We start from the raw sequence: 16012 nt of genomic DNA, 5'->3' as shown, positions 1-16012 counted from the left end.
TTCCTTTGAAGGGTATTTACTACTTAACAAGGTTGGGGCTTAACATCAGAATGTTTCTAACCCAGTAAACCTCAGGCTGTTTCCCTATGTATAGTGAACACTTCGTGGCCCACCGGGAAGTGGCCACAGCCTGGCTCGCTGCTTCCACGTGCGGCTAGTGACGGCCTCCCTCTCTTCCTGGTGCATTAGCTCCCTGTTGAGGATAAAATCAGGATCATCGCACAGAAGATCTATGGAGCAGATGACATTGAGTTGCTCCCTGAAGCTCAGCACAAAGTTGAAGTCTACACCAAGCAGGTAGGTTCTTGCTCACTTTGTTCCTTCAGCCCTTCGCAGAGCTCAGCTCTGCCCAGCACCTGCTGTGCTGCTTTTCTGGTGACAGCCAGGGGACGAGTTCCTGGTTTCCTGTTCACCCACAGGTGACATATGAATGTGCAGAAAAGCCACGAGGAGATAGGGGCCGCCTTACCTAAAATATTGAGAACCTCTGCAGTTTTATTCACCTGTCTGCTAAGCTGGACGATAGTGAGGCAATGGTTGCTATTTATCTGATGTTTCAAATAAATCAAAGGTCTTCTCTAGTCCCATGTCACTGCATCTTCAGCTTTTCATTTGTCCTCCCTCTGTTCCCTTTTCCCCTCAGGGCTTTGGGAATCTCCCCATCTGCATGGCCAAAACACACTTGTCCTTGTCTCACGACCCAGAGCGGAAAGGTGTGCCCACAGGCTTCGTCCTGCCCATTCGTGACATCCGTGCCAGTGTCGGGGCTGGTTTCCTGTACCCTCTGGTAGGAACGGTAAGTAAGGCTGCGAGAGAAGAGCCTGCTCATCTGTGTCGCATCTGCCGTACATGGCACGTTAGCAGAGACCGTGCTGAGGGGAAGTTGGAGCTTGGGCTGCTATGATGAGTCCTCTTGCCGTGGACCCTGCTAGTGTCAGGTGAAGTGTAATGCTGTGATACTTCGGAGGAAAATATTCTGTTCCCCCGGGCCGGCTTGCTCTTGGCTGAATCTAGGATGGGCCCCATGGACAGTGGCCTAGACCCTGTAGACAGTCAGCTCACCATCTCTTGGGGGCTGCGCCCACAGCCATCTGTGGGTAGGAGACATTTAGAAAAGGAAGTGGTGTCTGTACTGGGCACGCGGCTTCCCGTCTCACTCCCCACAGAGCACAGCTGCTCACACATGTTCAGTACGTGATAGACACTAGATGCTGTAAGGTGTCCGGAGGTAAGGACGCCGGTGGTGTGCAGAGGTTGTGTGCACACGTGCTGCTGCGCTAAAGAAGGGGCTTGGGCAGCCACAGGGGTGGCGTTCACTGGGTTCCCAGAACCAACTCTGGATGTAACTCCGTCCTCGTGGCCCTACGAGCTCAGGACAGAGGTGTGTTTGCTTACTTACAGCTCAGTGAAGGAGTTACCCAGTGCGTTCTTACGGGTTCTGTGAACATTAAGAGAGGAAAATTGCCAGTCAGTGTTTGGATTAACATGGTCCTAAGGCTAACGTGGCTCCTGTGCCCAGCTTTCCCCGTAGATCTGCTCGCTGTGCTGCATCTACAGACTTCACTTACATGCGATAGACAGTTGCACTTTCAGCTAAACAAGTGCAGTGACAGAGGGCTGAGGATGTAGCTCAGTTCAGGGACTCTGGCCCCATCACCAGTACCAAAGGAAAAGAAAGGGTGCGGGCAGCACTGTGCAGTTGCAAGTGCGTGACTTTAGAGTTCTGCTTCCCCTGTGCTGGCTTGGGCCTTGCACACAGTAGGAACGGCCTGAGCCCTGCTGCCACGGCTCCCAGACAACATCGTCATGGAAGCCCAGTGCCCAGGGCCCTGCCGAGAGCAGGCGGCTCACCTTGTTGTGACTGCTGTGCGATTTGTAGAAGTTCCCTTTTGGTAGGAATATTAGACCATCTGTCCAGCACCTGGACTGCTGAAGACTTGTGTTCTCTCAGGAGAGAGCGGCAGCAGCTACTGGCAGAAAGAGCAGTAGGTGCGCTGTGTGGCATTCACCATGTTTAGGTGCCGAGGGTGGCCGTAGAGGCGGCACAGCCAGCGGTGGTCCGGCTGGCTCCCCTCTGCCTGTGTTCACGGCCTGCCCAGCGTGAGTGCCCGAGCGGAGTACGCGTCAGCGGCCTTCAACTTCAGCTTGGACGAGACTTTCCACACATAAGCCAGCGACTCAGTCATTCTTAGTGACTTAACGCCTCCCGCTTGCCCGTGGGGCCTCAGCAGGGCAGGGGACTTGAGCACTGATACATTAATTCAAAAAATGCTGGCTCCTTTTCAGAGTCTCATTCTGTGTGAGGGGTGCACACAGGTGCACACATCTTTTTTCTTCTTTCCTCTAAATAACTAGCGTTTGGGATTGGGGGGATCCTCTTTAGGAAAGAATAAAAATACTGCAAAATCCTCCTCTTTGCTGATTCGGGAACCATCTTTAGTTTTCTGCCAGTGGGGACGCTGCGTGTCTGTGTCAGCAGGCAGTGTGGTGCCTTTTGCCTTCATAAACCATCTGCTAGGTTTTCCTGCTGGGGCTGAAGACCAGTGCCTCCCTTGGCCCAGTTTGTGTGCACTTCCTTTTCTCTTATAAAACACAGGCTAGAGACCAGTTGTCACGTCCCTGTAGCACTGTCCGGGAGCGGTGACAGGTTCCTCGATGCCACAGTCGGGTTTCCTGATGCCCCAGCATTTGGTGTTTCAGGTGACTCAGCTTTAATGATGTTTTTATAGTTTTAGAAGTTCAGCTGAATGGTTTTCCTGTCTAGATATGATTTGGATTTGTATGTACTCATTATATAGGGCACTGTTACCGATAAAAGTATGTTTTCATATACTAGCCATATGAATTTCCAAAAAGAATTTCCATGTAAGCAGGTATTTGTCAAAGCCAAATCTTTTTTTTTTTTTTTTTTTTTTTTTTTTTTTTTTTTTTTTTTTTTTTTTTTTTTTTTTTTTTTTTTTTTGCGGAACCAGGGATTGAACTCAGGCCCTTGTGCTTGCCAGGCAAGTGTTTATTCTACTGAGCCATCTCCCTGGCCCCCCAAAGCCAAATCTTAAGAAGCAAGTTACAGTTTGTACACTGTATGAGTTTAGTTTTAGAAGGCCCCATTGGACCAATCAGAATAGTGAATGTGAAACTATCTAAATTGTATCTGGAAATGTCTTGGGCCAAGCTAAAGGATGTGAATTTATAATGTCACATTGCTGAAGCAACAATCCATGGCACCTCGACCTCCCTGGCCCCTCCACTCCTTGTGACATTGACAAAAAAGGCAAGAGTGACTCCTGGCACTTGTTTGTAGGGCTTGAGGGTTTTCCTTTGTATTTGTAAATAGGATAAGTGAACAGAAATACTCCCCACTTTGTAGACAACTACAAAGTGATGTTCTGTCTTTGACAAAAGGGAAGGTAGATGAAAGATCATTCTTAAATTTTTTATGTTGCATATGTGTGGAGATTTTTTTTTTTTTTTTTGCTTTAGTTTTTTGAGACAGATCTTACTATGTAGTTTACTTAAACTATGTGGTGCATGTTGGTCTTGAACTTGTGGTGATCCCCCTGCCTCAGCCTCCCAAGTGCAAGAATTATAGGTGTGCATGACCATGCCTACCTGCTAACTTCATTTTTAATGCTGTTTTACATCCTAGATGAGCACAATGCCTGGACTCCCTACCCGGCCCTGCTTTTATGATATTGATTTAGACCCTGAAACCGAACAGGTGAATGGACTGTTTTAAACAGGTAAGTTGTTACTGGGAAAGAGCTCTGTTGTGTTTTTTTTTCTTTTTTCTTTCTGTGCTGTTTGTGAATTACAGGCCTCCAACAGTAGCTACAGAAATTCAGATTTTAATGTTCTCAACACATTTCTGAATGCACTAAGTGGGGGAATTAACAGTGAGAGTGAATAAAATATTTCTTTTGCACCATGTTTTTGCACCATGTTGTTGGAAGAAGAGGAGGGCTTGTCACAGGCTGGCAGTGCAGAGGAGAAACCTGCTGTCTGTTGATCCGTAGTACGGGGGAAGAGAGGAGTCTCATGCAAAGCCCAAGATTTGGGGATCAGAATCAGTGGCACACCGGAGGCCAGACTAGCTTGATGTCTGCACAGACAGTTACTTGTAAGGCAAGAGGTGAATAAATGCCCCAGAGATCAGAAAAGAGAAGGTAATAGCAGTAATCCAGAGGTCGTGTGTGACAAGGCCCCAGATACCCACCACAGTGAGTGAGTGAGTCATCCTTAAGCAGAACCAAATGAAATTTCAAAAACATTGAACAGGAAAGTGCTAAACATCCTTCTCCAAAGAAGGAAAAGAGATAGCTTGCCTGTTCAAGAGGGAGAATTAGACTGAACAGCTGTCATCTCAGCAACAAGAGGGATTTGGACATGGGAAGTGTCCTGCACACTGAGGCACGGCAACCTTCACCCGGTGTTTATTCCCAGCCAGATCTAGCTGGATGTTCCTCAGCAGGCAAAGCTCTGCCACCCCCACATCTCTGCTAGGAAGTTGCTTAGCAATGTACTACAGCAAAGGAAGGACATAGGTCAGGAGCAAAGGGAGATGCAGGTCCTAGGAAGCTGAATCCTGATTCGGACACGTTCTGACAGCCGTGTGGACATCCTAGAATGACAAATCCAACGTGCAGCAAGCAGAGGGGGGCTGATTAAGGAAGATAGGAAAGGGCAGGCCACCAACGGCAGAACAGAAGCAGAGCGCCTGCACTGTGAGAAGATAAAGACCCAGAGGGAGGCAGCACGTGGTCACCCTTTAGCCCATGGGGGGTGGGGTGCTGAGCTCGCGGCCAGGCACAGCCTTCCCCAGGAGGGCATCGGGGCTGTGCATCGCAGGCCTGCTCCAGTCCTGAGCAGTTGCTGCATAGCCTTCAGGTAAATGCCATGCGCTGTTGTCAAGCCCATTTTTGGACCTGGGCTGGGAAAGAATTTAAATGTTAACAGCTTTGGCAGTGTGAGAGAACGATGCATTTTCGAAAGGAAGCAGCAGCACTTCTGTGCTTAAAGAAAACGTTTATTTCTTTGCTTTTCTTTCCAGATCATTCATCTTGAAGAAGCTGCTTTGGCCAGACTCCGCCGAGACCCACCGTGAGTCAGGAGGCGTGGAGTTCAGCGAACTCGCTGCAGGCCATATCTTCTGAAATCACTAGAGGGATTTTCTCCAGAAGCCTTTCTTTAGTCTTGGTTCTGATCATCATGTATAAGTTAACATAAATCATGCAGCCGGGAACATAGCTCAGCAGTACAAGTACCTGCTTGGCAAGTACAATGTCCTGAGTTCAATTCCTGGTCCAAAAAATAAATCATGTAGATGTCTATTTACTTTAGTGAAGTTCCACAAAATAAAAGGAAATAATTTTGCTATCTTGGTGTGGAACTTCCAGTTAGTATTGGCAGGCTATGCTGGGATACCGCCATCCGACGTGGGCCCACTTGCTGGGTCGCCCCTGCAGCTTCGACGCAGCTGTGTACTTTATGCTGTGTTGTTTAAAGGAGAAAATGCATCTGGGCTTGGGACTTCAGCAGAACACATTAATTTGGGAGCCTTGAGAGGGTGGGAGGTAGGGTGTGGAGGAGGACTTGCCTTTTTATTCTGTACATTTTTCTACACTGTTGCCACGCCCTGCTCCCTGGAAGTATTGGGTATACAAGATTAGTGCTGATCTCCTTAGAACTCTCATTTCTATACTCTTCACATCCACGAGGATGTGCATAGCACCAGAGAGTGGCAGGATTTACCTGTCTCCAGAACGCTTGTGGTTTTATCCTAAAACAGCCCCGCATTGCTTCCTGTTCTGCCCCTGCCCCTCCAGCCACACTGTGAATGGCAAAGTAACTGCTGGACACACAGAGGCTTGCAGACACGCAAGGAGCATTAGTGTCCAGAGTGCCTGTGCCTTGGAGCTGCCAGTGCCCGTGTGCACCCTCCTGTGGACTAGTAATGCTTCCCCCTAGGTCAGGGTTTTGTGTGTCCTGAGGACCAAGCCCAGGCCTCGAGCTGTGTGGCCAAGCTGAGACCCCAAACCCCTGGGATTACTCATACTGATGATAACCTGCGCCTTCTCTGATCTGCACCTCTGAGGCTGTCGCTGCATCGACACTGTATGTGTACTCTTAATTCATGAGTGACAGCAGCAATGATGAGCTGCCAAGTAAAGCAGATTGCAGCCGCAGCTCCTACTGGGTTTGTGCTGACTCAGATGAGACCACCAGGAGCGGAGGCCATTGGTGAACTTCGTGGTGTGTCAGGGGAAGGAGTTGGAGACCATAGTCTTGAAAAGTCTGCAGTTTAAGAGTCAGAAACAAGGAGTTATGAACCATTTTTGGGAGCTGCAGGCCTGGACTGTGGGTAGACGGACCAGGACGGGAGAAGTGCTATGACCAGTGGTTCACATAAATACATAAGCTATTTTATTGGCAAACTAGCTTGTCATACTAGCAAGAGAAGCTGTAAGGGTAGTTTCTTGTCCGATTGGGGAGACATTTATAGCTCGTTTCCCATTATATAATTCAGAGCTTCTAACAGAATAGTAGACAGTGATACGGGTAATAACTTCAACAGTCTTAACTGTCACTTAAGTGCATTCAGGGATGACAGGTTTCTTTCATGCATGAACTACTGGGTATATTTTTAAAAAACATTTATCCTAAAGAAAAGCCACAGTGCAGTATTTCAGTTATAGTACTATACTCTGTGTGTGTGTGTGTGTGTGTGTGTGTGTGTGTGTGTGTGTGTGTGGTTTGGATGAGTTGTAATATACCACAAAAAAAGTAAATTTGCCCTTCAAATATAGGATCAATTTGTGATTTTCCTCAAATTTGCCTTTAGCTCCCTCCTTTTTTTTCTTAAGAAAAGCAGACTAGGGCTGAGAGATAGTTCAGTAGAATAAGCAGTTGCCTGGCAAGCGCAGGGTCCTGAGTTCAGTCCCCTGAACCACAAAAAAAGAAAAAAGCAGACTAAAGGCTGAGGAGATAGCTCATTAGTCTAAGCACCTGCCTGGCAAGTGCAAGGACCTGATCTCAATCCCCGGTACTGCATTCCTGTAATCCCAGTGCTGGGGAGGCTGAGACAGGAAGATCACTACAAGTCCAAGCTGCATAGTTAGACCCTGTACCAAATAAAAGAATTTTTTAATTAAAAAAAAGGGGGGCTGGGGGCGGTGAGGAGATAGCTCAGTAGAGCAAGGGTGTTGAGTTCAATCCCAGGTTCTGCCAAAAATTAAATAAGGGCAGGCCTAATAGCTCAGCAGATTAAAGCGTCTGCAAGCAGGCTCAGGGGCCAGGGTTTGATCCCCAGGGCGCGCTGAGGCAATTGAGACTGGGTGTGGTGGTGTGCTCCTGTTATCCCAGCTCTTGGGAAGCTGTAAACAGGCAAATCACTAGGAGTCCAATGTAGTAGTGAGACCCTGAACACCCTATAGACCCTTCCCTAAAAAATACAAAAATAAAAATAAAAGCAGGCTAAGATGTAAGTCATTAACATGACCTTTACTAAAAATAAAAATAATAAAGTGATCTTTACTGTTTCATCCCGGAACGCCCATGCTTTCCTACAGCAGCTCTTCTGCCCATCTGCAGCTCGGAAAGCTCATCTTATTTTCCACTTACGAGTGCTGCATACTCCAGATCTGCTGGGTGTGAGACCCTGGAGTTTGAGAACAAGCCATTTGCATGGCATAGATCTCTCTTGGCTTAACGTCCAGCGTGGCGGAAGCGGGGCTAAGCAACCCCTCCAGGATGTCCAGGTGTTTTCCTGACCAGAGTTGCCAGATGAGCAAGGCTAAATTGAACTGCCCACACCTGGTGCTGGGGCTTAAAGCAGGACCTTCACACTGCATCTCCACTAACACTTTCTTATTTTGAGGCAGACTGTTAAAATTGCCCAGGCTGACTGGACCTTCTAGTCCTCGCTCCTCGGGTTCCCAGAATACAGATGTACACCATCATGCCAGGCTTGAATTCCGGGGGGAGGGGAAGGTTTTTTGAGACAGAGTTTCACTATGTATATGTAGTTCAAGCTGGCCTCCAATTCACAATGATCCTCCTGCCTCATGAGTGCTGTAATTACAGGTGTGCGCCACCACGCCCAGCCTTAAACTAAATAGTGGATATTCCTGTTTTATAGCTCTTAATCTCTTAATTTACATCTGTAAATTTAAGATCTTGACAATTGGGATTCAGCTTGGTGTCCCAAGGGTTTCTTCCGTAAATCTTGAAGGAAGTCCAGACAGTCTTACGAAGATAGCATGTCTGCCTAAAAAGACACCCAAAAATGGATACCCGGGATTGACCCTCCCATTGAAGAACGGCGTCCAGCAGCTTTTTCTCAGTAATTCTTCCACCTCACTTGAGGCTTCATCTGGCAGCAGGGCTGGGAAGAGGGGGTCTGGGATTACGATGAACCTGGACTGGACCTGGACTGAACCTCGAGGCTGGAGCTCCGGGGTCGCCCCACAGCGCCCCAGGTCTCCTAGCAACCTTTCGCGTTGGGTACACCTCGTGCTTTAAGTGGTCAGATGATTGCCGCCGCAGCTGCTGCTTATCACCGTGGCTGGCACCTTGATTAGATAAAGGTTCAGAAAAATGCACGGGAAAGCGAGGCAGCTCACGGAGCCCCGCGGTGCCTGGGCGCCTTGCTCGGCTGGGTCCGGAAGGAGGGCGCCCTCCCCTGTTCTCTACCCCGCGCAAGGAGAGGGCTCAGATGAAGCGGGCGCCTAGCAGTGCCCTAAGGGGAAACACCGGCAACCTGTCGGCTGCTTCCTATATATTTACTTTTGGAAATCTGGAACAAAAAGAAAGGGGCTGCCTCCGACACCCTTTCTCACCCTGTCGGCTTGGACGCGCTGCGCCTGCAGAGCCGCGAGCGCGCGTCGTCCCCGCCTCCTACCGGCCAGGATCTTTCAGCCCCACTCCGGGCAAAGTTTTGTTTCTGTTCCGAATCGCAGTTTTCTCAAAAGGACATCCCATCTCTCCAGGCATATTGACTCCTGGCCCCCTCCCCATCTTCCAGCTTTGCTCTCGTTGGTCACCCCGCCCCGCTCGCCCCGTGAGATCCCGCGGCGCGAACCTGGCCGAGCTGGGTGCCCGCGCAGCCTCTCCACGCGGCGCGGTCGCGGCTCGCAGGTGGGGCCCGCGCGACCCCGCCCCCGGCCCCGCCCCCCACGCGCATTGGTGCAGCCAGCTGTCGGTCTTCGGCTGGGGAGGGGGCGCCGCGCACTGCGGTCGCTCTGCAGAGGGCTCCGATCTCCCTGCTGCCTGGTGCCGCGACCTCGCGAACAGGGTCGGCCTGGAACCCTGCAGCTCTCGGTAAGTGAAAGCAGGAAGGCCGTGGGGTGGGGTCTAGGACGGTGTCCAGCCTGCACATCTGGGCGGGAAGCGCCGGGACCCCCGGGCTGTGGTCCCAGGGAAAGCGCGGCAGGTCGAGAGCCGGGAGCATCTCCAGCCCTTTTATCTCCTGTCCTGGAGCACACCTGGGGAGGGTTCTCCTTTGCCCTTTTTTTAAAAACGTGTTGTTGGGGTTCGTGGCTGTTATAATTTTGCATATAGCTTTGAAGCTAGATTCTGTTCCACGCCCCCGGCATTTTCTTTTTCGAGCTCTTCATCCTGCCGAGAGGAGCCTCGAGCCACAGGGAAAGGTGCTTCCTCCTGGAGGCAGCTCCTGGTTCCTATCTGGAGCGAGGAAAGTCGCTGCTTTCTGCACCGGTTGGCGGTGGCTCTTTGCTGCTGTAGGGAAAAAGGGAAGGTGATGGCTTGTGTGGCCTGAGACGTGACATTCTGCCAGGAAGGGACAATAGGCACTTACCTGAAGGTTTCCTGAGGCTGTAAAGCTACCTGGCAGCATAGGGGTGCATTTTGTCATTTGCAGTCTAGGATTCTGCCAAGTATTCTCTCCTCGGGCTGCGTTCTCCCTACCTCCCCCAGCTGCTTGCTGTGGGGGATCCGCTTTGCTTCTGCAGCCTGCTACAGATTGTAGTGAGCTACTGGAGCAGCTGTCTCTGCACAGTTGAAGTTCGTTCTGAGTGCTGCCTCCCTAAACACGATCCGGGCTCGGCGCCGTGCCACCGATCCATCCTCTGCTCGGTTCCAATACTCGACAGCGAGAGCGAGGACACCGGGAGATGAGGAAGCCAGGCGGTGTGCTAGTTGTAGCATTCTGTGTGAGAGACGCTGTAAAGGGTTATTTCAGCTCTGTCAGTGTTCTAGGATAGCTATCTTAGAGTTAGAGGCATGCAATACCCAACCTGTAAAAAAAAAATCAAAAGTTTCAGGGTTCCAATTTTTTTCTACAGTTCGTGGAATCAAGGGAAATGGAATAGTGAAAGATTTACAGGAGAATATTATGAAGAAAAAGACTCCCTTTGCCTATTTTAGAACATCTACCAATTAAAATTCAGAAGCTGTTTTTTAGATAATTACATCTCTATTCTTTGATGCTGCATACTAATTTGTAAATTTATTTTTAAATATACCTTTTTACCTATATATAACTAATAAGTTTGCCAGATGCACAGGCTGCCAATTTGTATTTGGCTTTTAAATTCATTCCAGAACCAAAGAAATAAAGCTTGGTTTTAAAATAGCAAGAACTTGCTGGACATGGAGGCACATGCCTGTAATCCCAGCACTCAGGAGGCTGAGGCAGGAGGGTCACTATGAGTTTGAGGCCAGACTGGGCTACAAAGTGAGTTCAAGGCCAACATAAACTACACAGCAAGATGCTGTGTCAAAAAGACAATAAATAAGCAAGAATTCAAGTCTAGCCTCGGGTGAGTTCTGAGGCCACAGGCTGCATGTTGGTGAAATTACCATTAAATGGGGACAGAAGTATAGCAGTGTGGAGTACAGCCTTGCATGTGAAAGACCCTAGACTTAAGCCTCAGTACTATGAGGGGAGAAAACTACCATTAAGCAGTTAAAAATTCTTACACTAATGAATCTATTGCACATGAGCATCTCCAGAGAGTTCATGTTGTGACGAAATTTTTTGTTGTTGCTATTCTTTTGTTTTTTGAGACAGGGTCTCATAATGTAGTCTAGGCTGGCCTTGAACTCACTATGTAGCCCAAGCTAGCGTCACTGTTGTCCTCCTGCTTCAGCCTTCTGAGTGCTGGGATTACAAGGCCTGTCTCACCATGCCCAGCTCTGACGAAATTTGTTCATTCTTTCCTTCTGATAAAATTCTTAACATCCAGTTTCAGAGCACAGGCTTCCAAGCAGGCAGGCTTGGGCAGTTTTGTAATCTTGGGCAAGCTGCTTCCTTTAGAGATGGAGGTACCACCACCTACTCACTTTGTGCTATTCTGGGTAGCCTAGAGATGTATGTAAAAGCGCTTGGCCTGCCTGGTATGCAGGAGTTGCTCCGTAAGTGTCCGCTAGTGCCATCATTAACGCTCACTGACCTCCCACTGTGTGCACGTCATAGCGGCAAGTACGGACAGCAGCTACACGTCAGAGAGCCACAGCTGATCTCAGGACAGAATGACAGTAATGTTAGAATTTCCTAAGAGGACGCATGCAAAAGTAGTACCTCCTTGATGGAATGTACATTTTTAGAAGAGAAACCTATGACACAACAGAAGGGAGAGTAAAAGTCTTTCCGTCTCTGGCTGGGACCTTATCCTCCGGCAGCATGGCTTTCAAAGCAGGCCACTGGACCTCTTTGGAGCTCAACTTTATTATCTGGCTGGATTGAATGATCTACAATCTCTAAAGTCTTTTGGAAAATTCTGGTTTTTGTTTTTTTGGGTTTTGTTTTTTTTTTTTTCAAGACAGGGTCTTGTTATGTAGTTCAAGCCTGTTTTGAACTCACTGTGTAGCCCAGGCTGGCCTCAAACACACTGTAATCCTCCTGCCCAGGTCTCCCAAGTGCTGGGATTAAGTCATGTGCCACCACACCCAGCCTGTAGCTTCAAAATTCTTAAATGCATGTCATAAGAAATTGCATTAACTTGCTTAACAGCCTGCATTTCATTTTTGTTGTTGTTGTTTGCTAAACTTGCACGTTTGGGTCATAAGTAATCCATAAATACAGCACAACTAAATAAGCAGTAATCTCAGATCTGTAGAGTAGTCCAAAATGAAAATTTAACAAACAAAATAAACAGAATCAAACAAAATATAGTTACAGCGAAATCTTTCTGGCAGTCGACAAGGCAGAAAGTATCCCCAATCATTTTTCCCAGTCATTTCAGTAAGTTCTATGGAAAACCTACCTGGTAAAAATCTCCATTCAACTGAAGTGGTATCTTTGAAAGTAATAGGCTTATTCTGAAATAAAATACCATTTTATTTTCTCTCACCAGGTTGATCTTTACGTAAGCAAAAATGTATGCAGTAAAGAGTTTTCATGAAGAAATTAAAGAGACAAGGTTAAAGTTAAAGCTACAGAGAAACTAGGTATCCACGCTAGAGAAACCATCTAGAACGAGGACGGAATGGAGTAAGGCCGAAGGAATGAGCGCACCTGGACCGCTGTTTCCCGAGCTGAGTTCTGTCTACCTGCATAACGATGCACAGGAAAAAGGCTACCGTGTTCTAGAGAATGAAGGCGTGCAGTGTGACAATGGCGGCCACAGTCTCTGAAATTCAAGTAGAAAATAAGGATGAGAAGCAAGCTGCGGAAGTTAGCCCTCGGGATGAGCGACGGAAGCAGAAAGCATCCGTGCTTTGCTTCAAGAGAAGAAAGAAAGCAGGCAAAGCGTTGAAGCCCAAAGCCTGCGCCGAGGCTGAGACTGCGGCGGCCAGCAAGGCGCCTGGAGACGCGGGAGCTCCGGATCAGCCCCCGCGGCCAGGGGGCGCCTGGGCCTCCATCAAAGGCCTGATGACGCGAGGGAAAAGGTCCGCTCCTTCAAAGCCGCAAAAGCCGCCCGAGGCTGAAGTGCATCCTGAAATAAAGGCTGAGGGTGCTGATCTTTCTAAGAAAAAGGCTAAATCCAGACTTAAGATTCCCTGCATAAAATTCTCACGAGGGCCACCGAAGAGTAGTCATTCCAAAATTATAGAAGACTCGGACCGCAGTCTGAGAGTGCAGGGTGAGGCCGAAGCTTCGGCTGCACAAACTCAGACCGCGGCCACCGACCAGGCGGCGGGGCCCAAGTCGGCCCGCGAGCCGAGCGAAGGCGTCGCCACGCACGAAGACGGCGGCGGTGAGGTCTGCGAGTCCAACGAGAGCAACAGCGTCACGCCCGGAGAGAACGTGATTTCAGTAGAACTCGAACTAGATAACGGGCGTTCTGCTATTGAAACAGGAACTCTAGCCCTCGAGAAGGAACCCGAAGAAGGGACGGAGGACACGCAGAATGTTCCGTCCCAGCAAGCAGGTCCACTTGAAAGTTCAGAACCAGCCAGTCTGCAGCCAGTGGCTTCTGCGGCTGCTCCTCCACCTGCAGTACCGGATCAGCAAGCCGTGGGAAAATCCAGCGACAGCACCCTGGACGGTGAGCCAAACCGGAAAGACTATGAAAGTGGAGAGGCTGTGGCCGAAGAAGAGAATAAGCCAAAAGATACCCGATTAAGCCCGGAATCAGACTTGAAAGAAAACGAGATCAATGTAGAGAAGCCCAAATCCGAGGAAAGCAAAAGAATGGAGCCAATTGCTATCATTATTACAGACACAGAAGTCAGTGAATTTGATGTTAAAAAATCTAAAAATGTCCCTAAGCGTTTCTTAATTTCCATTGAAAATGAGCAAGTAGGTTTTTTGGCTAATGACAGTGATTTTGAGGGTAGAACTTCAGAACAGTATGAAACACTCTTGATAGAGACAGCTTCTTCTCTCGTCAAGAACGCTATCCAGTTGTCTGTAGAACAGCTGGTTAATGAAATGGCCTCTGATGATAATAAGATAAACACTCTTCTAGAGTGACTTAATTCCCAAGCCATGGGAGGGAGGAAAAAAAAAGCTTACCGATGAACTATTTATACATTTGCGGCATTTCTTATTCCATAAGAAATGAGAGATTGATCGTCTGGAGTTTAAAGGTGCAATTCCAGCACAGAAGAACTACGAAATAGGTCAAGTTGACGAAACTCTTTCCCCTGCGATGTGGTCGGGTCTAGACTGGAGGAAGTCAGCAGGGCCTACAGTGCACAGTGACATTCTGGGAGCCGCTAAACGGAGACAGTCCTGTGGGCCAGGAAGGTGTATTTACTGAGCACTTACAGAGTGCTAGGAGCTGCTTACTGGCTCTTTTCTGGTGTTACAAACTCTGATTTCCTTTTGATAGTTCAACCCTGTGTACAGGTCAACATCACATCTGCTTTTCAAAGACGTTTTCTTTTTTTAACAGTGCACTTGTATAGTGTTGAAAATGGTGAATAAGGTGAGTTATATTTGTGAATGCGTGATTTTGTTACACTCCTAAGCAGTATACCTCACAAAATAGGTTGCATTTCCCTGATTTCAGCAGAGTGTACAAAAGATGCGTCCTGGAACTACACAAGGGATTTCCTAGTTTTGCTCAAGCCTCTTCCAAAAGCCATTCACTAGTTCCTTGTAGTAGGCAATAGTTGCCAAGAACAGAAGAGGTGAAGCAGGGGTGAGCAGTTGCCCTCCCCACTGCCCTTTCGCCCCCGCAGACCTCTCTGTTCCCATGTCTGCATGGGCTTTTCTGCTGAAAACTTTACAAATAAAACAAGGGGAATCTCACTTTTAATCTGGAAGACAAACTTCCCAAGTAACCACTATGGATAACACAGCATTCCTCTTGCGGAAACCCTTTCCTAAGGACGCTATATTCCACTCTGCAAACAAGGGAGTGGGTTCTGTCAGGCTGAACAGTGAGGTCCCAGGACATCACAACATTGTAGTGAAAATATTTATTCTTGGCCAGGAATGAGCCATGTACAGTTATTGCTAGAGCACATATTTTCAGTGTCAGTGTTTTATCATTGTGTCTCTGATGAGACCAGTAAAATGCATTTTACATGAATATTTAAATTAACTTCTCACAATTTTCAATTCAGTTAATGTTTTACACAAATGAGAAGGGCTCATTTGCATTTTATTCAGCTCTTTAGAAGCATCTGATCACATATTTTGAAAAAGCAGCCCTGGGTCAGGCTTCTTGCGTGGCACAGCCGTGACCCTGCAGCGCACCTCCCTACCTCACTGTCTGCTCCCCCACCGGCTAAGCCCAGGCATGGTGTTACCACCTGAACCTGAGGTAATGAAGCAGACGAAGGATGAATGCCAAAGTATTTGTTGGCGACCTTCATCTTGGAGGAAACAGTATTAGGTATTTGAAATGACTGGGGTGACTTCTTACATATTAATGAACTGCATATAGAAAGTATGTGCTCATTTTTCCTGTAGATTGGGCTGTGTGTGTTTGCGTATATACATACTTACTGGGACCTCTGACAGAAGCAAAGCTGACTTTGGATAGCAGCAAATAATATTAGCATGATTCTTTGCCAAAGTGCAGAAGTATTTCCTCCAGATTTTCTTGCCTTTGTGTTTATAATCTTGGGGGAGAATCCTTCTACTCGGTGAGATTAAAAAGTGGGTTTCTCTTGGCTGGGGAGAAAGCTTGGCCATGTAAGCGCCTGCCTGGCAAGCATGAGGACCTGGGTTTAATCCCTGGTACCAAATGCAGCGCTGACCACCAAAACCAGGCATGCTGGCGCACACCTGTGATCCCAGCACTGGAGAGACTGAGACAGGAGGATCACTACAAGTCCAAGCTTGTGTAGCGAGACCCTGTACCAAATAAATAAAAGATTTAAAAAAAAAAAAAAAAGTTTCTCTCTGGGTGTGGTGGTGCACACCTGTAATCCCTGAACTCGGGAAGCTGAGGCAGGAGGATCGCTGGGAGTTCAAGATGAGCATGGGCTACAAAGTGAGCTCAAGCCCAGCCTGAACTGCATAGTGAGACCCTGTCTCAAAAAAAAAAAAAAAGGATTTCTCAAAATACATGCCCAAGAAATCAATTTATTCTAATTGTACAAGTTTTAAGTGTTTTTTTAATTAAAAGATTAAGACGTCTTTGAAAAAATTCTCTAC

General features: G+C 47.9%; 2 protein-coding genes across 2 annotated transcripts in view; both read left to right on the top strand.

Annotated features, from left to right (window-relative positions):
- The window catches only part of Mthfd1 (methylenetetrahydrofolate dehydrogenase, cyclohydrolase and formyltetrahydrofolate synthetase 1), a 62484-nt gene extending 57177 nt beyond the window's left edge, over nt 1-5307 (top strand). The window contains exons 25-28 of the mRNA XM_004624791.2: nt 190-297; nt 644-796; nt 3647-3740; nt 5064-5307. Of these exons, the coding sequence (XP_004624848.1) occupies nt 190-297; nt 644-796; nt 3647-3736 (351 nt within the window). The 3' untranslated portion in view covers nt 3737-3740; nt 5064-5307. The remainder of the gene's footprint in view (nt 1-189; nt 298-643; nt 797-3646; nt 3741-5063) is intronic.
- A 3821-nt stretch (nt 5308-9128) lies between these two features.
- On the top strand, nt 9129-15583 carry Akap5 (A-kinase anchoring protein 5). Its single transcript, XM_023702946.1, has 2 exons — nt 9129-9315; nt 12312-15583. Exon 2 carries the CDS (start codon nt 12551-12553, stop codon nt 13871-13873), a length of 1323 nt encoding a protein of 440 aa, XP_023558714.1. The 5' UTR covers nt 9129-9315; nt 12312-12550; the 3' UTR covers nt 13874-15583.
- The last annotated feature ends 429 nt before the right edge of the window (nt 15584-16012 follow it).

The sequence above is a fragment of the Octodon degus genome, unplaced genomic scaffold, assembly GCF_000260255.1.
Source record: "Octodon degus isolate 3935 unplaced genomic scaffold, OctDeg1.0 scaffold00007, whole genome shotgun sequence".
NCBI classification, from domain to species: domain Eukaryota; kingdom Metazoa; phylum Chordata; class Mammalia; order Rodentia; family Octodontidae; genus Octodon; species Octodon degus.
The sequence above is the reverse complement of the archived record's forward strand: the minus strand, read 5'-3'. Positions and strand labels throughout refer to the sequence as shown.

What these genes read in the sequence shown, in the direction of transcription:
- Akap5 (XM_023702946.1), top strand. Translation starts at nt 12,551, where the DNA reads ATGAAGGCGTGCAGTGTGACAATGGCGGCCACAGTCTCTGAAATTCAA.